This window comes from Mustela nigripes, chromosome 7 (genome assembly GCF_022355385.1).
Source record: "Mustela nigripes isolate SB6536 chromosome 7, MUSNIG.SB6536, whole genome shotgun sequence".
NCBI lineage: Eukaryota > Metazoa > Chordata > Mammalia > Carnivora > Mustelidae > Mustela > Mustela nigripes.
Window position 1 is genome coordinate 123,113,404 of NC_081563.1, and position 25,551 is coordinate 123,138,954.

The window sequence follows — 25,551 nt, forward strand, 5'->3', positions numbered from 1 at the left end:
CTTTAGATAAATCCTTTTCCCCACCTGGACCTCATCTTCCTGATGTGCAAAGTGAGGGGAAATGGACGTCAGGCAGATCAGTAATTTCCAAAGTGAGGCCCAAAAAGTTGGCAGGAGAAGCCAATGAGATCTCTCCACAGTCTTTGAAAGCCTAAGGAGATCATGTTGTCTTGGAGTGGAGGACCTTGAAGCTCTGGCTTTGGGCTGGAATGAGACCATCTCGTGTTAGCTCTGTCTGCCAACTGGAAATTCACTGGGGTAGTTACATTCATGGAAAAATATCCGAGTAAAACGAACAAATGATTAATTAAATACAGAAAACAAAAGCTTCTAAAATAGCAGGTCTATGGAGGAAAGGCCAGGGAAATATCAAAGGTGTTTGGAGAACATATAGCTGATAAAATCTCAAAGATGTAAGCACAATAATGTGTTCTCTCACGAATGAGTGACAAGTGAAACACTGAGAAGCTCCGGGATGCTGCAGGTGTAGGCAGTGTAATCAATGAGTGGGGTAGCCAAGAATCCTAAACACATAGGACTCTCTGTGTGGAGACAACCAAAGTGATACTGGGTCTCATTGACCCTAAACCCAATTCCAGGCTGGTGGGGTGATGTGCGGTGGTCCTCTCCTGCTGGATTCTTCCAGAGCTGCCCACAGAGCCCGGGGGGTGATGTGACATGCTGCTGGGACATTGGCTCTTCCCTCCCTTCTGTTTCCTGGTCAGCTTCTTCTTGCCACTTGGGGTTCTTGGCTGAGATGGTTCCAGCTAAAGACGATTGCATCCTGTTTGATGTCAAAGGGAGTCTGGCAGGTAGACATTACTTCACTACCATGTCTGCTTCATGGGTCTGTGGGTTTTTGTACCTCTTTTGTCCATGTCTGGTCTGTGCCTGGGACACTGTAGGTTCTCAATCAGTGCAGGGCGATGACTGAAGGATTGAATGCAACTCAGAAAGCAGGCACCTTGACTTTTAAAAGGTCTTCTTCTGGGTCTGCAAGAGTCCTGTGGTTGTTGAGGTGGACATCTGCCTTGTTCTTGGCTCTCCCCATCTTGCTCTCTCATGGTTCCTGATGGACTTTGATTCAGACATGGATTTCTCCAGCCCAAACCACTTTCCAGCCCAGCACTGCTGACTCTGGATGTTCCCGTGATTGCAGTCTCACACCCCGCACTGGCACTGATCCCTATGCCTCTGGGCCTGAATTCCCGTTTTCAGTTTTATTGCTTGTGTTAGTTTGCTGTGGCTGATGCAACAAATCACAAATGTGGTGGCTTAATGTCACACAAATTTATTATCTGGAGGTCAGAAATCTGAAATGAGTATTAAAGGGCTAAAATCAAAATGTCAGCCGAGCTGTGTTCCTTTCTGGAGTCTGCAGGGGACAAGCCATTCCTCATCTTCTCCAGTTTTGCGAGGCGGCCAGCATTCCTGGGCCTGTGGCTGTACCACTCCACTCTCTGCTGCCATCACCATGGACTCTGGTCTTCTGCATCCCTCTTACTAGGATCCTGATATTGGGTCCACCTGGACCACTCAGGACAATGTAAACATCTCAGTGTCTTTAACTTTACCACATCTGCAAAGTCCCTTCTACTCTGTAAAACAACACGTTGGCCAGTTTAGAGACAAGGAGGTGGACAGCTTTGGGGGTGTTTGGGGGGGGGGGACATGATTCTGCCTACTGCACACCCCCAACCCCAAGGCTGGTCCAGAGGGTCTCCTGAGCTAGCTAAACAATATGGCGGGTGCGACATGACCATGAAGAGGGCTCCTTTTTGGTGTCTGTTCGCCATGGGCTCTGGGTCTACCCACTGAGCCCACAAGGATGGAAGGGATCTTGAGTCAGGACTGTTGGGTGTGACCAGAAAGGTTCTTTTTGAGGTGCCCACTGGAAACCACAGTACCATTTGCTGGATGTTGTGGTTCTAGGTCATTGCCCCACTAATCTGATCACAGACCTTGAAGTCCTAAAGAGCTTAAAAAAAAAGTCTCTAAGGTTGAAGACATGTAGATGCCTTCAGAGTCTATCTTCAGCCCACGCTGCCACTGTGGAGAAAGGGAGAGTATCTGTGGCCGGGGGTGGCTGACTGAATGATGCGGTATAGGATTCCGAGTGAAGGCAGGCCAACTGGCCCACAGGGCAAGAAAGGAAGGCACTTGGAGAGGTCTCAGCCTCTCCTCCACCTTATTTTTCAGCGACTTACAGGTAGTTCTGCCACAACCCTCAACACGAGCCCTGATGGTCTCGGCCCCGGTCCAACCAAAGGATGTGGCACTGGTCCTCTGCTGATGCCCAGGACCTAGGGCAGACCCATCTGTGTGGCTGGGCTGGCCAGGAAGCCGAGGCCGTCTTGGCAGGGACACGCTGGCAGGCAGATGCTGACAGCACTTCAAAGAACCGCCTTTCCAGGTGTCAAGGGCGGCTTTTCTGAGGCTCACGCGGTGTCATTGTTTATTTTCACAAGGCACCCAGCTGTTTCGGTGATGATATTTATATCCATAAGTGCTCTATTCATCTGCCGATGTTGGGGGATGCTTGCCGGCTACATATGGCAGCCAACCCCACAGCTCTTCTGAGCCTGGTGTTTTTGCATTTAGGGAAATCAATTCTCGAAGGCTATATCAACATCTGGGGATAAGAAATCTTCATTTACCCAAGACCCACCCTGGAAAGGGGAGCCAGAGCCAATGACCTTGACCCCTGCTTCTCTACACATCCCAAAGTGAGGTTCTTTGAAACGCCTCCTCTGTGCCTGAGCTCTGGTTTTACAAAAAGGGATTTGGAAAAGGCGGACAGCAAACAGGCCTTCACGGGCCCCACCTCACTCAGGGGCTCAGGGAGCAGAGTTCACGGTTTTCCTTTTTTAGGCAAAGGAATAGGACGGCTATGGCTTCCGAGTCGGGCACTGCAGGCATCTTTGTTTTATGGGAATCCATTTAACGTCCTGGCTCTCTTGAATTCCAGTCATCTACTGTTTGAGCCCCAGATCTTGGAGTCACCTCTTCTCTCTCCCACTCCCCATTCAGTCTGTCAGGATAAATCGGGTCTCCCTTCCGGATATATCAAGAATCCACTCCACTGCTGCCCGCAGGTTCAAGCGGCCATCCCTCGTCACCGCCGCCTCTCTGCCCTTTCTGCTCACTCCCTTAGCAAACACTCTCCCCTTCCAGTACCAACAGTCTGTTCTCAACACAGTAGCCAGAGGGATTTTTGTTTTTTTAAAGTCAAAGTGGGTCACTCCTTTCCTCAAAAGCTGCCAGTGGCTCCCTTTTTCTCTCAGACTAAAACCTCAAGTCCTTCCCATGACCCACAAGGCCCTCCATGACCCAGTGGCCCTGCCATGTTGTTGGGTCCCCTGCGGCACCCGCTCTGTTCGGTCACGGTAGCCTCTGTGCCATTCCTCAGATGTGCCAGGCATGAACCCACCATCAGGGGTTGGTGTGGCTTGTCCCTTCTCTCTGGGATGCTCTTCCTAGAGACGGTCACACGGCTCATTCTCTCCCTACCTTCCAAACTGACCTTCTGCCTTACCCTCTATCACAATTTTACTCCCAAACCCACCTTCCAATCTTCCTTACCCTGCCCTCATATTTTTTTCCCATATACTCATGACCTTCTAACATATAATTAAGCACATATAGGGTGTTTGTTCTTCACTGTCTCCTCCACTTGAGAACAGAAGTTGCAGCAGAGTTGACAGTCTCCTGTTTTGCTTGTTCTGTCTTAACCCAGGACATGCTCCAAACACCTAGAAGAGCTCCCAGTGGGACACAGATACGCCACAAATACGGCCTAAGAATGAGCATGTCTCTCCCAGCACATCCCCCCCGCCCCCCGCACTCAAGGCCCCTCCCATACTCTGCTCCTCCCCATGCCCGCCCCGCTCCCCACCCCCCACTGACCCGGGGCCTCCTTTTGCCTCCGCACAGAGGCCCACTGCCCAGACCTGGGCCCCTGCCACCGTCTGCGACGTCTCCTTCACCTCCTGCATCCACTGCTCTCCAGACCCATGGACTTGGATCTGGAAGCCCAGCTCCCCCATCCCAGCCCTGCTGTCCGGCCCGCCCAGCCACCCCCTCAGTTCAGACCCCCACCTCGCTTTTCGGGGCATTTGCAATATCCTCCTCTACCATCTCCTGGCTGGCAGGTTTCCCTCCAGCTTCTCCTCTTCGTGGATCCCCAGATGCAGCTTTCTAAGGAGAACTTAGCCATACCCGGGCTTCCAAGAGCTATATCTCTCCCCGCTGGACAGCAAGTGCTGTCTCACAGTGCTCCCGGGAAGCCCGGGGCTTCACAAAGGCACCCAGAGTCCTGACTCTCCAAGAAGCACTGGCGGTGGTGGGGGGTGGGGGTGGGTGTTCGGGAGGGACCCAGCCCCCACCCAGGCGGCTTCAGCAGGAGCAACGCTAGGTGAGAGCTGTTGCCTTCACTGCGCCCGCCTGCATGAGCGTTTTAGTCAAGGAAAGGGTTCTGGTGCTAACAAAGTAAGCATCCCGGCAAGCCAAAGCCCAACTCTGTCGCAGCCCCCGCTGCGCCCTGTCGCACTCTCCAGCCTCACCTCCCTCGTCCCACTCCCAACAGACCCCAGCCCCACTGCGACCCCAGCTGTTGTGCAAACAGGCCACACACAGTCACCCCCCCCTGCCCCCATTCCCTCTGCTCACAGAGGGCTTTTTCCCATCTCCCTCAGCCTCACACCCTCAAACCAATGCTGCCTTCTTCAAGGCCAAAGTCACCTTCTTTTTGAAGTCTTCCGTCACCCTCTGGGCAGAATTAATTGCTCCCTGTTCCCGGCCAGCACAGCACTTCGCGGCTGACCTCTATTACGGCGCTGCCACACGAGCTCGGGACAATTTGCTCATCCGTCTCTGTAGCAAGGCTGGGAGCCCCCGCAGGGCCGAGACCACAGCTCAGACCCACTGTATTTCATTCCCACACAAGGCCGGCACGCACGCAGGAGTGCGCTGAGGTGCCCTGAGTTTCTTTCAAGACACCAGAAAGGCCATTCCCACTTGTCCCACTTAGGAATGCCTGCCCTGCTGTGGAGGGGCACGGGCTCCAGAAGCTTTCCCATGACGTGTCCCGAGCACTGGAACATGCTGTAGGCATGTGACGCTTGGAGCCGTCAGACCCCGGGGGGCTAAGGCATGAAGTCTGTCTGGACACAAGAGCCCTGTGTGATGACACCAGAGTCCTCACGGTGGCTCATGGGCCAAGGGTCCAAGGTCTGAGCAGTGTGGGCTGCATCTCCCAGGGGTTAGGCTGCCTGGCTGGCTGGGTGTGGCCAGGCCTCGGGCTCTTCTGCAGGTTGGAGGTGCTCGGAGCTGGGGAGGCTCTGGGAGCCTCTGGGCTTGGTGTGCTCAGTGGGATTTGAAGCAAGACCCTGATCAGTGCCTGGCAGATGGAGCAACAGAATCTGGCCCCAGACTGGGGAAGAGGGCTGGGCAAAGCCCCCAACTAGGGAGTCATTGCTGGAAATGAGAGGATGCAGAGTGGGAGGTGGCGGGGCATGAGACCACCAGCCTCTGCTGGCAGCAGGACAGGCTGGTTTGGTGCTTGAAGCCAGCCAGACCTGTGCTCGAAGCCAGCCAGACCTGTCCACAGGCTGCTCGGTCGGGCGGAGGCGGCATGCGCTGACTCTCAGGCTCTCCCTCCAACCCTCGGGCAAGGCTGCCCAAACGCGCCTGAACACCTAGGCGGCAGCTGCAGTCCTCCTACCTGGGCGGTGTCCATCTCATTCAGCATCACCACGGAGGAGCAGTTGTAGTCGAACACCAGCCTCCAGAAGTCTGCCACGGTGTTGGGGAGAGGGTGCTGGGTGACCACGAAGGCAGCAGGCTGCTTGTGGCTCTGACAAAGGAATGACATAGGCTTCATAAAAGACACACCCAGCAGAGATATTCTGATGGTGAGGAGGCTTGGATGACGGCCAGAGCCCCCCCGCCCACCCCCCACCACCCCCGCCGAGCCTGCCAAACAGATTGCCTAAGACACCTACTAGTTCTGGCATCTCTGGGTGCCCCCAGTGGCCAAGGGGGCCTTCTCATAACGAACTCATTCTCCTCTAAACTAAGACATTTCATTAGGAAAGTGTCACTCGGCTGGGGATTATCCAAATAAATTATTTATGTTTTGGAGCTCAGCAAATAATCATTATTACAATATGAAATGAAAGATTCTGGAAGCAGATTTGCTGCTTTGCTGCCCAAAGCACCTCCTGGGACATTGGCGATATCTGTGTTTCTGTGCCCACAATGCTGGAGGAGGGGGTGGCTCAGCCCAAGACAGAGAGCCTCCTGTATTACAGGAGGCTCACTCCTGCCCCAGGGTCAGAATGAGGGTGGAGCTGGCCTGTCAGAAGATGGACATGGTGTGTTGTGAGACAATGGGCAGTGGAAGGCTCGGGTTTTCGCATGAGACAGAACTGGGGTTCAAATCCAGCTTTCTGACTTGTAGGTTATCATGCATCCAACCAACCACCCATCCATCCAACCATCCATCCATCCATCCATCCATCATTTATTTGTACAGCTCTTTTTTGGTACTAAGCCCTGGCAAGTTATTAGACCTTTCTAAGAGGTCCACCATCTGGAAAATGGGAATCACAAGTCCCATTTGGGGGATAGCTGTCACGCAGAGTGAATGAGATTTGTGTTTGGGAAAAGACTGGTGCACGTGAATGAGCTGTGAGCCCACTGGTAGGACAGAAACATCCCTGACATGATTCTTTATCCTTGGCACTGGTGCTGGGGCTGGCACCTGAGACCGCCCCCCCCAAAACAGGTCCAGCAAACAAATGAATCCACTCAGTTCCATGTTACGGATGGGGAAACAGGCCCACAGAAAACAGCCTGTGAAAATCTGGGCTACGTGGGAAGCTTTGACTGGGCCCTCTTTACTACAGTATCTTGTAAGATGGTGTTTGGAAAGATTGGAGGGCTTCTCCTTTAGTGGCCTGTGAAACCAGAGACTGACTACAGCTTATCTTCTTAACAAGCTTTCTTGAGAGATAGTCCCTGTGGCAGACACAGCTATTTTCGGCCGAGTGGCGAGTCAGCAGGAAGATGGGGAGGGAAGACGGATGGGTAGGCCCATCCAAATGAGGGGAAGACCCAGGCAAAACACTTTGCCACCCATATTACATAAATGATCTCTTGATGCCCCGGTGGCAAGAAAAAAAAAAAAATGCAGACTTATAGATACTAGGGTCCTGTCTTCCAAGGGTCTTTTTTTTTTTTTTTTTTTTACGATTTTATTTATTTACTTGACAGACAGAGATCACAAGTAGGCAGAGAGGCAGGCAGAGAGAGAGAGGGAAGCAGGCTCCCTGCTGAGCAGAGAGCCCGATGCGGGGCTCGATCCCAGCACCCTGAGATCATGATCCCAGTGGAAGGCAGAGGCTTTAACCTACTGAGCCACCCGGCACCCCTTCCAAGGGTCTTCTGACCAATGGGATGATCCAAGGATGGAGGTGGCCTGGGCGGGCAATATTTAGTTTCCCCAAAAGCCAAACTCTAGAGGCAGATAGCAGGTCTTTGAGCCATTTCTAGACATGGAAAAAAATCTCGATTTTAAGAGTCAAAAGATAGAACCCAGGCTTCACCCTTTCTGAGTCAGTCAACCTGGAGACAGTCATGCAAATACTCTGGGCCTCAGTATTTGATCCAGAAAGTGGGGACAATAACACCCAAATACAGAATGAGTCAGGATAAGTCCAGGCTCTGACATGGTGCCCAATACTGAGCGAATGTTAGTTCTCTTTCCTTTTTCCTTGTCTCTGTGATAAATGCTCTATTAGGCCAGCATGCCTGACAAAGCCTTATCTGAAAATATGCTCGAGATCCGCGCTTCTGCCGGGTTTCGGGGATCAGCCGGCAATCCATTTCATGGATAACATCATCTTTTACCAGGGGAAACATTAAAAATTAACCCAGAGGACTTCATATTTTTCTGCTAGGAGAAAAGCTGCTATGGTTACCAGATAATGCACAGACTGAACTGGAATACAGATAAGGACTTTTTTTTTTTGTAAGAAAGGCAAAGGCCTGGTGATGGCTCACAGGAGAAATGCCCCGTGGACAAAGAGAACACAATCAGCATCAGAGCTTGGCAGAAGGCATCTGGCTCCAGGCAGCATCTAACCTACTAAGTAGAGGCCAGAAGCATGTTTGATCCTTGCATAGATGAGGAAGTCAAGGAGAGGGAATTGGGACAAGTGGGAGAAAAAGCAATGAGGAACTTGGAAGTGTGATTACACCCCCAGGCTCCAACTCTTGCCATACACACACACACACGCACACGCACACATACACATACATGCACACATTGATCTTGGAGGGCCCTAAGCTAAAGCCAGAGGTCTCCCCTCCACCTCCAGCTATTTGATCTGACCAGGACAAAGCTCCCTGCTTCTGGACCCATAGAAGGGTGTCCGTGGAGGAGCTGGGCACCCCCCATGGGCAGAGGCCAGGGCAGGACCCGAAAGAGCTGATAGGCACTAAGCTCCTGTCACCGCCCTGCCTCCAACACTGAGGGCCCTTGGGGAGAGTTTCAGGAGGATCAGAGGTCAGAGAGATAGTTGGCTTTAACCCCAAGAGAAAACACTCTATATTCTTGCCTGTTCTGAGGGAGACGGGAAGTCCATGTGGGCTGCATGGTTGTGACCTTGGACATGGGTAGGGAGGGGGACCTGGGAGGGCTTATCTCCAATCAGGCAATGATATTCTTGATCTGGAGCCTCGGGAGGCAAGACGTCTGTGTCTTCCTGGATTGCACACACTGTGGGGAAGGCTCACGGAATGTTCTAGAGTGTGAGTTCTGGGTTCTGGCTCTAGCTTTCCCAGTGACCTTGAGCAAGTCTCTTCCTCTTTCTGGCCTCAGTTTCCTTTGCTGAAAAGTACAAGGATGAGACCAGATGATCCATGGCTCCTTCCTGCCGCAAACATCTCTACCTCCAGAAGATGGAGGGATGACCACTGGAAGGAGATGAAGGGCCAGTGGGGAAGCCTGCGAGTCAGGAGCAAGGACCCACTGGGGCAAGGACGTGACCTCCTCATTAGGGTCATGATTCCTCAACCAGGTCAGGGAGGGAGTGCCCTTCTTGGACTTGATGCTGAAAAAACAGGAGACAGTGCCCCTGATGGGACAGTCAGGAACACGTCCTGTCCCCTTCTGTGCCCCCTCTGCCACATCCCATCACTTGTCCAGTAACCTGTCAGTCTCAATCTTGCCTCTGCACAGGAGTTATCTGGGAACCTGCCTGGGAGCCCCTCGAGGGCAGAACCTATGTCTGTACCGTCCTGTATTCCCAGGGCTCAGGCCAAGGCCTGGCATAGAGAATGTTTCCTGAACTGAACGGAGGGCTGAGAGTCAGCTCTCTAGGCAGCAGGAGAGGGGACTAGGCAGGCCTGCACTGTGATGTCATGGACACACACTTTATGCTTTGGGTGCATTCTTTCCAGGCTGATATGGGAGCAAAGAGTCCAGAACACAGCTTGTCTATAGGTTCGGACCAGAGCCTTCGGGGAAGCAAAGGTCTTAGGGCCAGAAGATCAGGAGCAAGGAGAGGCTGCCGGGGGGTGGTGGCGAGGGGTGTCGGTGCCCTGGGCTCCAGCCATCTCCGCCTAGAAGGAACTTCCCAGTGAGTGCCAGCCAGGGCTCAGCTTACGTCCATCAGTGCGGCATTGACGTAGTTGCTGGGCTCTCCGTCCACCGAGATAAGGAAGGGCAGGCAGCGGTCCAGAGGCAAGACATCCATGCTCCGGTTCTTATCGTGATTCCGAGGCAGGAGCCCAATGCTGCAGTCCTCGGGCCGGACTCGGGGGGTCACGATGTTGAGGGTCTGTAGGGCACAAAGACAGACAGGTAGGCACTGCTCAGCCATGTGCCTCAAATAGAGCAGATGGTGAAGTTCAAACTCCGCCTACCCCATCCTATCTCCATCCTCCAAGCTTGGCCTTCCAGTCGTCCCACCATCCCGCCCCCACCCCAGGGCTTGTTCCTCTCCATGTGACGTGCTGCCATCTCCCTATCGGGACTGTATGACACCCTGATGCCAAGGCTACAGAGGCAGCATGCCCATGCGCAGAGCAGACACAGGCTGCCAACCTGCTCATCTTAGTAAAGGGTGGGTCAGCCAGGGAGTCAGAGGGCTGAGGACTTGCACCTCAATTTCTGGAACTCCCTTGCTTCCTGCTGCCTGGTTCTCAGCTCCTGTTGCCGAGGGATGACCCCTGCACAGACCTGAGAACAAAAGGCTGGACTCTTGGCTTACGCAGTGATTCATGTCCAGGCCTCCAGACCAAGATGCCACCATTCTGGCTACCTGGGCTGCAAGGTACAGATGTGCTACATCTGAGCTGATCTGAGCTATGGGACGGTGCTTCTCAAAGTCTCGTGTGCAGACAAGTCATCTGGAGATCTTGCTACACTGCACACTCTGGTTCAGAAGCTGTGGGTGGGACCCAGGATGCTACATTCTGATGAACTCCCAGGTGCAGCTGATGGTGTTGGCCTCCAGACCCCATTCTGGGTAGTTGGGAGGATCTAGGACACACACACTCCAATTGTACAGAAATGGCAAAAAAACCTGAGTCCCCCTAGGGATGGTGGGGCATGAAACTCACACCTGTGTTTAGAAACTCGTCTCCACCCACAAATCACACTAGCTAGAACTCCATTCGTTCAAACACAGGATCTTAGTTAAAAACAAGGGTCAACAGTCATCGAGTGATTGGTTCATAGCGGTTCACGGTTGTGCGTGGAATGTTCTGGAATTCATTCTGCAGCTTTCTAGAGCCTCGGACACTGGAAGCACTGGGCTTATCCGTTCTCACAAAGAAAACGCCACGAATGTTCTCAGTGCCACTGAAGTTGGTTGGGTCACCGAGCCCAGGCCTTGCTCTTACCTGAAATTCGTCTTTGATCTGGCTGGAGTTGGTCTGGGGGTCCAGCCTGCTGATGTTGTAGTAGAGAGAGCGGAACTCGCACACGGGGATGGCGGTGTTGCCGCACAGGCACGCTTCCAGGATGGCGTCATGCACGAACACGTACTGTTCCTGCCACGCCATGGAGGGGAGAGAGGGGTCTGGGTGAGAAGAAGAGTGGCCTGGGCATATGTTGCCCAGATGTAACCCCATGGCTGGGAAGGATGGGCAGGATTTGCATAGCCGCATCACGGCTTCCTCTCCAACCCCAAAGGGCCAAGCTTCCCTGATTCTTCCCAAGCTCCCTGCGCAAAGGTGAGACTACGTTGTGGGACCGAGCAGTATAGTCACAGATGACAGTTAGAAACTTCTGGACCTGCCGCAGCACGGGCTAATGGTGCCTGCCTCTGTCCCCTTGGCTGTTGCCTTTACCTTGGAGGCTGCTAACCTTGAGCACCTGAGATTCGTGCTGAGGGATTTCTTCAGTTCCCAGGAGCACACTGGGGCTGTGCCCAGGGCCAGCCAGCAAGGCTGGAGAGTCAGCGCTCCGGGAAGGAACCTTCAAACAGTGTCCACCAGAGACTTGGGGCAGAAACACCTAAGCTCCTTCTGTCCCAGGTAGGATATTTGGGAGGGCATGTTCCCTACTCCCTCAGGGCTCCAAGCAGGCTTGAGCTCCAGGTGTCCACAGGGTGAAACAGCTTGCAAATCCCCTCAGCGATGTCACACGGCCTGGCTTCCTTTCCTTCTCTTTGCTTTCCAACCTGTGAGTCTTGGGATCGCCTCCCAAATCAACCACATGCCTTGTCTCAGGGTCTGCTCCCGACCTCTGGGCTCCTCTGCCACCTGTGTCCTTGGCTCCTGCTGTTCTCTTCCCCTGGAACCCCGTGCCCCTGTTGCTATGGCCCCTCGGCTTCATTCCCTCTGGAAAGTCTTCTGCAAACCCACCAGGTGGAAGCTGTTGCTATTGTCCCCAGGCCCTTAACCAACGTTTGAGTGACTTGGCTCATCTCTACATCAAACACTTATCCAGATGCATCACGATGATTGATCTGAATGCCTGTCTCTGCACAGACAGCAGGGACCCCGTGTCTAGTGCCAGCCAGTGAGCCTGTCTTCCGCAAGCTTAAATCTGGGAACAGAGAAAGCAGCCACTCCGCTCTCCTGCAGCCTCTCCGAGTGTAGATGCTAGTCGGTGGAAGTTAGCTCAGAGCCCACAGTGGGCTCTTATGTGTATATGCTTATAAGTGGGGGGATTCTCCACAGAGCCGGCAGTGCCTGGCCAGGCCCAAATCCAAAACTTCCCTTTGCTGGACCGATGAAGGACATAGCTTCTTATCTGCCCTAGCTGCCTGCCTGGGTACCCACAGCCTTCCCTAGAACCAGGCAATGGGCTCATTATAAGAAGAATTAGCCATGGCTTTGAGGAGTAGGGTGGGCAGAAAAGGCTGCCTAACAAGAGAGTATGGTTCAGGGAAAAGTGCATGGGCCTTGGGGTCACATGCACCCAGGTTCCACCACTGTCCACCTGTGTGAGGACTTGGGGGCCCTTTATCTGTAAAATGGGAATACTAGTAGGAGCCGCCCCATAGGCTTATTGTGAGGAATACACATAATATCCCGAATATAAAGGACCTAGCATGATGCCCGGCACATAGTAGGTGCTCAACAATAAAGATGAACTCCTCCCATTTCCCTTGGGTCTTGGGCTCTCTACAGGAACAGAGGGACGCCTGAAGGTTTGCTTTTCCCTCCAAGAACAGGGGCTATGTGTTATCTCCTTTGGAATCCCTAGAACCCAGCCCAAGTACTCAATAATTTTGTTGGTGAAGTCATTCCAGCAGGGACTGTGCTTGGCACACAGTAGGCATTCAGGAAGTGCCAATTCCTCTCTGTCTTCTCCTTCCCCCAGGGCAGGAATACTATTCAAAGAATCCTTGAAAGTTGCCATTCGGTCCCTGCTTGGATGCCCTCAGAGCTGGGGAACTCACCCCCACTGATGCAAGTGCTTGCACTGTGGGACCCCAGGGTCAGCAGCTGTGTCCTAGCTTCTCCTGTGGTCCCAGCGTAGCAAGTCAGGTATGCCCTCTCTCTACTTCTCTCACCCCCATGTCTCTTTCTATAGGATGTCCCCATTCATGGGTGTCTGTTCTACCCTGCTTCTCCTGGGCCAGGGCTGCAGCTCGCGGGCCTGCTCAGTCCCCCAGGACTCACCTCCGTCTGTACCAGGTTGACCCTCTGGGCCCGGAGCTCACGCACACAGTTGAAGATGTCCACTACCCCCTCGTTCTCTGCCATGTCGAGCATGGTGTCGATGGCGATGAAGCAGCCGGTCCTCCCGGCTCCAGCACTGGAAGAGAGGACAGTGTCTGTTAGAGACCTCAGAGCGGGGGGGGGGGGGGGGTGGGGAGGGCATAGGGAGGCGGGACCTCCCTGCCCCCACCAACCACTCAGCCCTGCCCCAAGAACCCTGTAGAGGGGCAGCAGGCTGCAGAGGTCAGACACAACAGTCTGAATCCCAGTGCTGCCGTGAGACCCTGAGCAAGTGAGTGAACTTAAAGCCTCTGCACTCTCTTCTGTAAAATGGGAGAGCAATGCTTGCCATGGGGGCTGTTTTAGCAGAACCTGCTTACTTTTGTTGTCCTCATTTAGCAAGGACTTATTTAATGCTTACAAAGTGCCAGACATTGTTCTAAGTGCTTTTATAAATGTTGCCTATTAACTCCCTTGTGAGGGCATTGGGAGGTTTCTCACCCCATTTTACAGGTGAGAAAAGCGAGGCGCAGAGAGCTGACCTTGCTCAAGGTCACAGAGCTGGCATGTTGTGGAGGTAGGACTTTCACCCCAGCCATCTGGCTCTTGGATCTGTGTTCTTAGATACAGTAACAGTCATAGCACAAAACGCATGCTTTGACAACACATCCACACGCTGTTTCCTCCTCCAGTGGGTGAAGCTCACCGCTCTATATCGTACAAGGCATGGTGCCTGGCATGCTGGAGATGCCTAATAAACATGTCTTCCTCACTCCCCCTTCTGTCTTTTTCCCTTTGTCAGCAAGCAGGCTGACAGATGGAAGCAAGGAAGGAGAGATGCGGGAACAGAAGGGAGGTGGTGGGAAGGCGGATCCTCTGAGTGGGCCCAAAGGCAGAGTGAATCCGAGGTCCCACGTGGCAAGTCCCAGGTTTGGCTCCAGGGGCACCTGCTTTCCCAGGAATGTGAGCCAGGAGCAGTCTTCAACTAGAATAGGTGACAGCCCCAAGGCCCTTGTCTGGTAGACATACTCTGATTCTGATACATGCTCAATTCTAATCACTGGTGGCTTCCTTTAGGAAGATCTCAGGCCAAGTACAAAATAGCAAAAGAACTCAGCATGACCCATGGACCATGACCAGCCTTTCCCCGATGTGTGCTGGGTTCCAGGCATGGCTCTGAACCAGAGACAAACAGAACACTGGCCTTAAGTGCACATAATTTAGGAAGCGAAGGCCAAGTTAGCAGGAGGCCCGGGCTGGCTGTGCTTTCACGTCTTGCTTCCCCTAGGGAAACAAGCGATGAAGCAGGAAGAGAGCAGGACTGGCTGACCATAAACCCAGCAGGACAGGCCAGTGGGACTGGGTAACAGTCCCACAATGATCTGGAAAACAAACCCATGGGAAGCAGTCTTGGTTCTTAGTAAAATTTCATGGTTTAAAGTGGTGAAGTTTGACTTGTATTTATACATTTCCACACCCCAGTCCAGACGCCCCCAGAAGGGATGTAGCAAGTAGGCCTCAGGGTCTAGGAGGGGGCACAAACCGCCACTCATCGGCCTCTTCCTGAAGCCTCCTCCTCCACCTGTGTTAGGGAAAACTAGCAGCCTGACCTGGTTTTGAATCTTGTATCCACCACCAGTGAACAACCTGCCCGGTGGCTGTAAGCCTCACACATCCAACCTGCCTCCCTGCTGGGTTCTCCTGACGACCTGAGCTGTATTCCAGCCTCACATAGCAGCGTAGCTCATCATACTTGGGGTCAGACCCCTGGCACCCAATCCTAGCTCAACCACTTACTAGCTGTGTGACCTTGGGTAAATGACTTGACCTTTCTGGCTTTCAATAACCACCACCATGAAACAAGGCTGATAATAATAAACAGACCCATCCTGTCGCGTCGATAGCCCAGTACATGTACATTGCACGAAATGATGCTGAAAAAGCATGGGTGCATGTAAATTACCTAGCCCTATGCCTACGGATGTTGCAATTTCTCAGTAAATGTAGCCACTTCTATTCAACAGACATTTATGGAGCCTCCAGTAAGCACTGGATGCTGGGATGAGGAGTGGGGATCCGAAGATAAGCAGACATGGTTTCTGCTCTGAAGAATGAACAGTCTGGGGCAGTGGACAAGTATTAGAGGCAGAGACTGGAAGTGTTTTTAAGTGCCGTGAGCTGTCAGGACTTCTCCTAGGCACTGCGTATAGGTCAGCCAGCACATTTCATCTTCAGAATGGCCCCGGGAGTGGAGACCACTGTGCTCGTCGTGTTGGGCTGGCTGGCTCTGGAGGAAAGACAGGGCTGTCACGCAAGGAGAGGCTGATAAATCATCTCCATTCCTCCCTTACCCCTGCTCTGGCTGCCCTCTTGGACACGGGACTTGGGGGGCTAACATTCTACTGTCCTTGAACTGTCATGAGCCGTAAAACAGAGGATACATGCAAAAGGCTTAGAGAGCCCACGGCTGCTGGTGACTCTCACCTGCCAACCCTCAGTGACCTCATCGGTGAAACGGGGTCTCTAATTCCCACCCGCTCATGTGGGGAGGGTACACAGATGTCGAGCGACAAGAGGTCGGCCCTGAGATGCCCGCGGTTTGTGGAGTCTCTCCTTGGCTTCGCTTGGGACCTTGACCAAGATGGACACCATCAGGGCAGGCTGAAGTCAAGAACGCGCAGGGTCTGAAAAGGTGGCCTGGGCCCAAGGTCACACTGGAAGAGGGAGGCAGCAGTGTGTGGGGCAGCTGGTCCAATTTTTAATGACCTTAACATGACACTTCATCTCCATTTAGGAGGACTGGAAGACACGCCAGTCACTCCCCATGCGACTTTCTAGGTCAGAGCTGGAAATACCTCTTCTCCATAATAAGGTGAAGCCTGGCGCTGTCCATTTACTCTCTGTTAAGGACCCTGAAGGTCAGCAATTGATTTTTAAAATAACAGAACTGAAGAGCTGCACGCTTCCACGGAGGCTCCCCGCTGCTGTGGCACGCAGCCGAGGGCAAGCCTCTGGACAAAAACCTGTCCACTCCCGGCGCCACTGGCCTACACCTGCGTGACCCGAGCAAATGGTCCACCTTCTTGGCACCTCAATGTTCTCATCTGTAGAATGGGAAGGAAGCTAGTGCCCACCCCTCCAGGCTGCATGAGGGGTGGGCAAAGTGCACATGTAACGGATCCTGTCAGTGTGAGCTCACATCCCCAGGGGGCTTTAGTATTTCAGAGTAACAGTCATGATACTCACTGGTACTGTTACTATTACTTTGTTGTTGTTGTCATTATTGTCAGCCAGCCCTGAGATCTGGGCTGGGCTTGGGGACAGAAAGGCCAGTGGCAAGAATGTATCTCCCTCACTGACAGCAGCACCATAGAAGCAGCATTGTTTGGAGCTAGAGCCCAGTTCTTACCTGCAGTGGACCACTATGGGCCCGGCTTCAGGGGGGTTCAGGAACTTGACCTGGCGCACGAAGCCCAGGAGGCCGGTGGCATAGCAGGGGACACCATGGTCAGGCCAGCTGGTGAAGTGGAAGAGGCGGAGCTCCCGGATCTCGTGGTAGCCTTTCTGAGGAGAGAAGGGGCCTCTGTTCCTCCAGCTGCCACCCCCATATGCCCGCCCAGCACCCAGGGGGAGCATGGCTGCCACATGGAGGGGCAAAGCCAGCCATGGAGGGGCCAGAGCCAGCCTCCCTGCCATGGGGGAGGACAAGATCCTGCCAGGTGAGCAAAGGTTGCCACAAAGGGTGACTTCTGTAATCTGCTGGGTCTGGGAGCCACAGAAGTAGATAATGTAGAGGTAGTGGCTTTGCTGCAGGACTTCTCAGAGCCTTCAGTGGACTGGTGTACACTCTGCATCCCCAAGGGGGCATTATAACACACCCACAGTGTTTGTCCTTTTGACAAGGGTGTCATGGGCCTTCTATTCAGCAGAACAGACTCAGAGAAAGGTTGGTTTTAAACACCAAGTACAAGTCATTTCCAGTGGAACACGAGGCCTTTCAGTGACTGGGATCTGTGACCCTCGCTGTCTTCATGGCTTTCGAGTTTTAAAAAAAATGTGTCAGACTCCTCTATTCATTTAATTCTTATTTAGAATCATAAGACAGGGAACAAATAAAAGCAGAGCGTCTCTGACTGATGGGGGCAGTGGGGCCTGGGGCTCTGGTCGCTTCCCCTTCCCCTCCTATCACTCTTCAGTAACACCCTGCAGGCTAAGGGCGCTTCTCTGCCCAGTCCGTAGTCAGGTGTCACCTCGGGGCCTGTGCTTATGCAGTGCCCTTACCTACTTTCTCCTACCTTGTACTCTCCTGCAGATATGCAGAGAGAACCAAATAGGAAGAGTGTTTGATCATTCTTTCAGTTAAGGAAGATTCACTGAGGGTTATCTGTGCCAAGCCTTGTGTTAGGCACTGTGAAGGCGGAAATAAAAGCCACAGTCCCTGTCCCTGGTGCGACTCAGGGTCTAGATGGAGAGGCAGGCTCCTAAGTGGATAACCTGTTGAAGTGCTTAAAGGAGCATCAGGTAACCCCAGCTGGGGATGGAGAAATCAGAGAAGGCTTCCTGGAGGAGGTGAGTCTTGAAGTACATTAATAGTGAAAACAGTAGCTAACATTTATTAAGCACAGACTGCAGGCCTATTACTCTTCTGAACATTTCGGTGTACTAACTCATTTAATCCTCATACCAGTCCATATGTTGTCTCTGTTTTATGGATGAGGAAATCGAGGCTAAGCTAGGTTAAGGAACACAACCAGGTCACACAACTCATAAGTTGTAACCCAGTCTGGACCCTGGCTCTTGGACCCCACAGTCTGCACTCCTAGTCACTATGAGAAACTAAGGCCTAAGTGTTGCCCCATCAAAGAGATGGCAGGACTCCCAGGCAGAGAGGCAGCCCAGGTAACGTCACGGGGACAGGACTTAGCATGGCACACGCACAGAATCACAAACAGGGCACCCCGGGGGGAAGTGGAAGACTGGCAAGGGCGGACAGAGGGACTGTGGGTGGGAGGCTGGGTGGGTGCCTGTTGCTGGGAGGCCTTGGATCCCACACAGGGTCTCACTGGGGATCTGGGGAGGTTGCCCGGAAGGGGAAGTGCATCATCACACTTGCATTTTGGGAGGGCTGTGTTGGGGGCTATGTGGAGCCTGGAGTGGAGTGGGAATGTTGGGGGGCAGTGCAGGGGCACTAGAGCCCCATTCCTGGGCCAGGACCCCCATCTCCAGCTCCTGAGTCTTGGCTGTGGACGCCCACAGCTCCCCCCCTTCTTCAGAGAATTGCTCAGCCAACCAGGAGCCCCTTCCCTTGGGGGTGGGGGTGGGCAGCTGGCATTCAGGGGCTGACAGGACAGCAGAGTGACCAGCTGACCTGGTGAGTCTGCCCAGGACTGAGAGGTTTCCTGGGACATGGGACTTTTCCTACTAAAGCCAGGACGGTCCTGGGCAAACTTAGGATGTTGGGTGGCCTTAACAGAGGAACAGAGGACCCTTTTGCCTCAAGACAGGATCAACTGGGGCGGGGGGAACTCCTGCCCCAGAGCTCCCGTGGGACCCAGCTGCCTTAGTTAGGTCTCCAGCTGAGAGCATGTCCTGGCTTGGCTCCTTCCACTGCCCTGCCCCGCCTGCCTTCCCCCCTCCCCCGCCCTTCTCAGAGCTCCTTCTCAAGCTTCAGCAAGCACACCCAAAGCCCTGCCGCAGGCTCAGCTTCCCAGAAACCCAAACTAAAATGGAGTAAGAGTGGAGGCAGAGAGCCCCATAGGAGGCTGGGGCAGGAGTCCAGGCGGGAGTGAACAAAGGCCCAGATGGAGGCTCCGACCCAGAAGCTGAAGTAGAAGAAACAGCTTCAGCAACACTCAGGGTTTCATTCCATTCTCCAGGTCCACTCAGCCCAGGGAAGCTCTTGTTCCAGCCCTTACCACCTCCACTGAGGTCGTGGATCAGGGCTCCTCCCTCCCTGGTGGGACTATGCTCTCTTCAAGGGCAGACACCACTTCCTGTCTACTATTTCTGGGTCCCTAGCTCAGGAACCGATTTTGAGCTAAGAACCTGGGCAGTGTTTGCTGAGCACTTGCCTGTGGTTCTCTGAGGCCTCCCTGCTCAAATGTGGAGCCCAGGATGGGCTCCTCTGTCCCTGCTACTCATCTCACTCCCTGCACTAGCTGCATCTATGCCAGATCCTCCTCTGGGGTCTGCCTCCCCGGGCCTCTGCTGTAGGAGGGCTGGCTGAGAGTGACTCCCCTTTTTTGGAGAAGTGCCCTCAGCCCACAGGATCTGACTTGCACTGCAGGTGACCTCTCAGTGGCTGGTCCACAGTCAGTGAGCAGATGGAAGCAAGGGGGCCACATCTGGGGTGCAGGTCCTGCTCTGGCAGCCCCTGCAGATCAGGCCTAGGTTAGACTCCGCTGAAGACTCTGTCCTTGCCCAGGTCCTTCCTCTTCTCCCTCCTCTCTCTCTCCCTCTCCTGTAAGTTTCTCTTGAGAGTGGTCCCTGGATACACCATCTGTACCCAAATCCTTGTCTCAGGCTCTGCTTCCAAGGAACCTGACCTAAGGCCACATTGGTGTACCTGTTGTCATGGAGAAGAGCCCTTTGCTCCTGGCTCTTCGACTGAGTCTGCAGACACAAGCCTTTAAAAGCATGAGGCTTGGGGCGGGGGTGGGGGTGCCACGGCGGGGAGGCTGCCAGGGGTAGTGTGCCCGTATCAACCATGCGTGCACTTGCTGTCCCAAGTATGTGCCTGCTTTGGTCCTCCCAGGGACTTGTCTGAACCCCAATAGCACAGCTCTCAGAGCAGTGAATCCCCAGTGCTTCTGCATTGCTGGCTCTGTGGCTACTTGGTCCATCAGTGTGGATGCTTCCAGAAAATGGCAAGTATAGAGTAAGTGGAAGGGGCATTGAGCTTCAAGTCAGGAGTTGAGGTGGGAATGTGGTTTAGCCAGCTTGCAGCTGGGCAATGTGGGACAAATGACACACATGCTCTGTGCCTAATTTTCTTCCCCTATAAGATGGGAGTACAAAAAAAGGGGCGGGGAGTAATAATAGTACCTTTCTCAAGAGGTTGTTGGATTCAATGACGTCATGTACGCAAAGCACTTAGAAAAGCACCTGCTTTAGTAATTGTTCAATAAATGTTAGTGATATCATAAAAGGAATTAAATGATAAATCTTATTTGCTATCTTGTTCCTGCTTATCAAGCTTCTGCCAGCCCAGCTTCCTTTCAATGTCTAGACCAGCACTTCTCAATCCTGACGTCATGGACATTTGGGGCTAGATAATCCTCTGTTGCTGGGGGCTGGGTGTCTTGAGCATTGTGGGGTGTTCATCAGCATTGCTGGCCTCCATCCACAGATGCCAGCAGCACCCCTCCTTCCTCAGCTTTGAGAACTAAAAATGTCCCTAGACATCACCAAACATCCCCCAGGAGTCAAAATCACCACCAGTTGAAAACCATAGGCCTGGAACATGCGGAAATCTTCTTTCCCTGTGACTCTGTATGTTTGTTTCTTTCTGCCTGGCATAGGGTTCCTCCTGTTCTTCCCTCAGCTGACTTTCTCATTCTCCTTTGGCTGCCTGAATGCCTCCTCCTCCAGGAAGCCCCCTCTGACCACCTCATCTTGTCTTCACTCGTGGCAGGTTTCTTCCACAGCTTTTATCACCATATGGCATTTAGTCCATTTGTTTGCCTGCTGAATTCAGTTTGTCACTCCTGCTAGAGGAGGGCAGCCTCTGGAACAGGATCCACATCAACTCAATTGCTGATCTGTCCCTGGTGGCAGACACAGGGTGGGCAGCTGCTGGGAAGCTTACCTTTTGGACGGTGAAGGTGCGTATGACGTACTCAGCCAGGGGCTCAGTCTCAATCAGGCTGACTTTAATGTCCCCGTAGACCTCCGTGTCATCCGGCCAGTATCGCACACACTTCACCTGCAGGGAAAGACAGAGACAAGGACGGATGAGTGTATGGCTGAGTGCAAGTAGCCGCCTCATCCGGCCTTCCTGTTCCGATAAACCCGAGGGCGATTTGGGTGGAATTTCGGTCCAAGGGGCTGTCAGCTCGCCAGGGACTGGCAAACCGCACAGGGCCATGCCCTCTCCCAAAGGAACTGGAGCCGTTAGGAATAATGGGAGTACCTTCTTCGGCAGAGCTCCTTAACATCTCCAAGTCCATTATCACACTAGGTGAGCAAATCAATCGAGGTGAGATAGGCAGGTGGTGTCACCCCATTTACAGATGGAAACAAAGCTCGAGTTGGGAGGTCCGGCACCTGGTCCCAGGTCACCGGGCCGGTGTTCTACCTCTGGCTGAGCCCTCTTTCTGCTAGATCAGGTGGGGCGGGGGGTGTGGTGGGGGGGCAGCATCAGCGGAACAGAGATGAGAAATCACAGGTGGGAAGCGGAGGGGGTGGGGAGAGGGTCATTAACATCCAGAGGTGGTAACGGGGGGCCAGAAGGAGAAAGGCTCTCCGCTGGGAGACGAATGCAAGGAGCGGGACCCAAAGGGAAGCGTCTGCACAAAGGCTCCCTGCCCGGGCGGTGGGTGCAGATGCCAGCGACAAGCCAGTCCCACACTGGACTCTAGGTCACACTCCTCGGGAGGAAAAAGAGATCACTGTTTTCCCCTAAAAAGAACAAAAGCATTACCATTCCGGGGGACGCCGCGCGGCCTAGAGTGGCATTTCCCACAGTGTGTTCCGCTGGGTGCTAATAGGTGTTAGGTAAAGAAAAAAAAAAGAAAACAAGAAACAAAAAAAACAAACAAACAAAAAAAGGTTTTGTGGTCAAATGAGTTTGGGAAATGCTGGATTAAACAAAGTTAAACAGGCCGCTCTGCTACAAGACTCCTCAGCTCGTTGACCGTGCTAACGCTAAAGTGTTTTCAACTCTCCGAGAGGGGCAAAAAGTGCAGAGCATTTCCCAAACGTATTTAACCATGGAACCCTCTTCTCACTAGGCATCCTGCAGACTAGCATCCCATGGAACCCACTTAGGGAAACGCTGGTATAGCGCAACAGGCTTGGCAGGCAAAAGGATGCATCGCTGGGTTCTAACAGCTGGCAGCTTCCAAAAAGTGCTGAAATCTCTCTGAGGCTCCACTGAACTATTCGTAGGGGCAGCTAACACTCACTCACAGCTCGCCGCATCCCACACCGCTTGCTGAGTGTGCTACGAATTCCTTCCATGTATTATTTTAATCGCTTATCACTACGACCTTTACAGACATGATTATCACCCTGTTTTACGGATGAGGAAGCAGAAGCATCGGGAGGCTAAGAAAGCTGTCCAGGGTCGGGAAGGGATGGAGCCGGGATGCAAAGCCAGGCCACCCGGATAATTACCAGAAACATGGCCCCGTGCAATGGTCAGAGTCAAAATGAAAAAAATGCACAGAGAGCGTCAGGCACAGTGGTTGGCTCCCAGCAGGAGTTCCGTCAAGAGACTGCTCCCCTGTTGCCTCCCCAGATCCAAATTAGATTCGTGATCTGTCCGTCGAGGGAATCTGTCTCCAAGATGGGCCATTTTATAGAACAGGGTGGAGTTTGCTTCTGAATTCTTAAATCCTAGCCGGGCCTTTTTGTCTGTGGTAGCTGCTCTCCGGGTCTGGGTCCTTGGGGAGCAGTGGTGAGTGGAGGGGCCATGATACTAGCAGGAGAGTTAAGAGTCAGAGATCACGGCTGGGCTCTGGCTAGAGGACTAAGGGGTAAGGTGCTCCAGCCCCTCTGGGGCTGTTTCCTCATCTGTAAAGCTGGGGATAGGACAAAGTGAGAGAGGGCTCAAGATAAAGTCTCTGCTGGCCCCAGAACCCTTTGAGGCCACGAGATGTTCACAGCCCTCTCCTGATTATGAAGACAGCCCAGATTCTCTCTCCCATGATCTTGGAGGCCAGGACTCTTTATTTTAACGGGTTATCTGGTCCTTCGCCAAAACAAAAACTTACCTGGCCACTCTCCAGTTAGTTCCTATGCTAAGTAGAGAAGCCCTCTTTCTTCTGGTGTTGTGCACCCTGCCTTTCAACCCAACAGCCCACCCACCCACATAACTTTACCAAGTGAGCGAAAGCAAGCCGGGCATAGCAGTCCCATCTCCAAGCCCTAGGATTAGCTAAGGACAACGTAGGACGGAGTCGAGATAGAGCAGAGCAGGAGGCCAAGGCCTGAACCCTGAGGGCTATCAAGGTGTTAGAGGTAAGGGAAGCAAAAGGTCGGATGCTCTGAGAGACTGAGTTCAATGAGAAGAGAGAAGTGGTGGTTGAATTCGTCAACATGAAGGATGCTGGTGATACCGACCGTCTCACTGTGGATGGCATGGAGAAGGGGGAAGAGAACACGGGTGGAGAAACAGAGCCTGTGTGTGTCTTCAAAGTCTGGGCAGAAAAGCAGGGACAAGAGAATCCGTTTTGTTGGCCTGTTTTGTATTTTCGGGGGGAAGGTGCTCAGGATGTTTTGTATGTTCGGGGGACGAATCCAGCAATGAGAAAAAGAGTTGCTTTTCGAGTGACAGGGGAAATGAGAAAATGCTTGCATAGAATCTGTGACTCGAGGCACTGGGATCGCCTTTGAAGGGGCTAGAGTCACTTCCTCCGTCGCAGGAGTCTGAGCCTTTAGGAACAGCAGACAGTCTACCATTTGGGTCAACAAAAATGGCCCTTTTTTTATGGTTCACCCTGATAACAGAGGGGAAGAATGAGAAGACGGTCATAGATGCAAGTGGGATTGTGGCTTTGTGGTGTGAAGATGAGCGTTCATGTCTGATGGCTTTCGTTGCCCCAAAGGGTATGAGATGACGTCATCAACCGAGCGAGGATGGAGAAAAGGATGACTTGGAGGGAAAGGCCGTATTCCCCGAATGGGAAGCAGGGCTGAGGATTTCTCCCACGCGGGTTGTGGCGAGGGAAGTGTTGAGCAGGGGCACGTGCCATAAGGCACAGAACAGAGAGATGCTCAGGAGGACAGGGCCAGCAACCTCTGTCCAGGTAACTGCGGGAGGGGCTTACCCTGCCCACTTCCACGAGGTTCGTGACCATGACGATGCTGGCCGAGTTCTCCTGCCAGATCATTCTCCAAAAGTCCTTGACAGTCTCCTGCATCGGACCTGAGGACAGAGAAGGTGACAGGGTCAAAGACCACAAGTGCAAGGAGGCAGCCAGGAGGCTGTCCCTCCTGGGTGGTCCGTCCGGGCTCTGCATAGGCGAGCGAGAGCGAGGCCGGATGATCCCCGCTGGGACACCCAAGTCGCTGAGACCGGGGCCGGAGCAGAAAAGCAAAGCGGCATTCCAAACTAGCACGGTCTGCAGCACCCATGGAAACACCCACAGCCTTTCCTCTTCCCTCCTCTGTCCTGCTCAGGGGCTGTCCCCCAGCCCCATTTGCCCCCCCATCTATCACCTTATAGGGACTATATTATGGGTTAATAATAGAGCTTAAGGCAGTTTTCATAAGATACGGGCCCTAGGACCTCAATGAGAGTCAGGGAGGAAATTGGGGTTTCAGGGGGCAGGGGGGAGGACAGAAAGCTGCCGGGAGCGGGACGCTCACAGCGCAGACCGGACAGGCCTGATTTTGAGCTTGACAAACACAGGGAGCATTCCCCTGGAGCCCCAACAGAGGGAGGGAGAAGTAATGGACAAGGAGAGGGAGATAGGATCTGAGAGTCCAAAGCAATTTCCTTGGAAGTTTCTCTTTCAATGTCCTGGGCCTTCATCCCTTTTACAATTACAAAAGAAATATAGGTGTTTGATATAAAAATCTCAATAGCCTTTTCCCGTATATGTATGTGTGTATATATGCATATATGTATGTGTGTATGTATGTGTGTATATATGCATATATGTATTTATACATATGCATTTGCTGTAATAAGTAAATTATTATAGGCATTATTATATACATTTTGCATGCTCTTAAAAATTCTTACCAAGCATGATACATGTTCACTGCGTAATTTTCTATAATACGGAAGTATCATACTTTAATCCACTGAGCCATCCAGGCGCCCCGGAAGTATCATTACTTTAAACAAGCTACCAACTGTTGAGCATTTAAGATTTTTCACTTTTTTCCTATTGCTGATAACACTGTGACGAGTATCTCTGTATATGTGACTGCCCACCTAGCTAATGATCCACAGGATTTCTTCCCTAAAGGGTTCAAGAGGTAGGATCATTTTGAAGCCTCTGATCATGTACGGTCAAAGTTGTTTTCCAGAACGGCTGAATACTTCTCTCTTCTAGGCGCACGCTTGTCCAGGAGATCAGGTACCATCAGCCTTAGCTCTCGATGGTGGATCCCTGGGGCACATGCCTGAGGCTGAGGCTTCGGGTCTGCCCTGCCTGTGACCATTTCTCAGCTGTACCTCCTTCATCTCTTACTCAT

At 52.9% G+C, this 25,551-nt stretch overlaps 1 protein-coding gene across 12 annotated transcripts in view; it reads right to left on the bottom strand.

Annotated features, from left to right (window-relative positions):
• The window catches only part of PTPRT (protein tyrosine phosphatase receptor type T), a 1,054,416-nt gene that overhangs the window by 34,283 nt on the left and 994,582 nt on the right, over positions 1 to 25,551 (bottom strand). For 6 of the 12 annotated variants that reach the window (XM_059407023.1, XM_059407022.1, XM_059407020.1 and 3 more), the window contains 8 exons: positions 24,174 to 24,271; positions 21,824 to 21,883; positions 20,990 to 21,106; positions 16,592 to 16,746; positions 13,144 to 13,279; positions 10,912 to 11,061; positions 9,672 to 9,845; positions 5,723 to 5,854 (listed from right to left, as the gene is read on the bottom strand). In XM_059407023.1, the coding sequence (XP_059263006.1) occupies positions 5,723 to 5,854; positions 9,672 to 9,845; positions 10,912 to 11,061; positions 13,144 to 13,279; positions 16,592 to 16,746; positions 20,990 to 21,106; positions 21,824 to 21,883; positions 24,174 to 24,271 (1,022 nt within the window). The remainder of the gene's footprint in view (positions 1 to 5,722; positions 5,855 to 9,671; positions 9,846 to 10,911; positions 11,062 to 13,143; positions 13,280 to 16,591; positions 16,747 to 20,989; positions 21,107 to 21,823; positions 21,884 to 24,173; positions 24,272 to 25,551) is intronic. The other 6 variants (XM_059407029.1, XM_059407028.1, XM_059407027.1 and 3 more) reach the window with 1 other exon arrangement.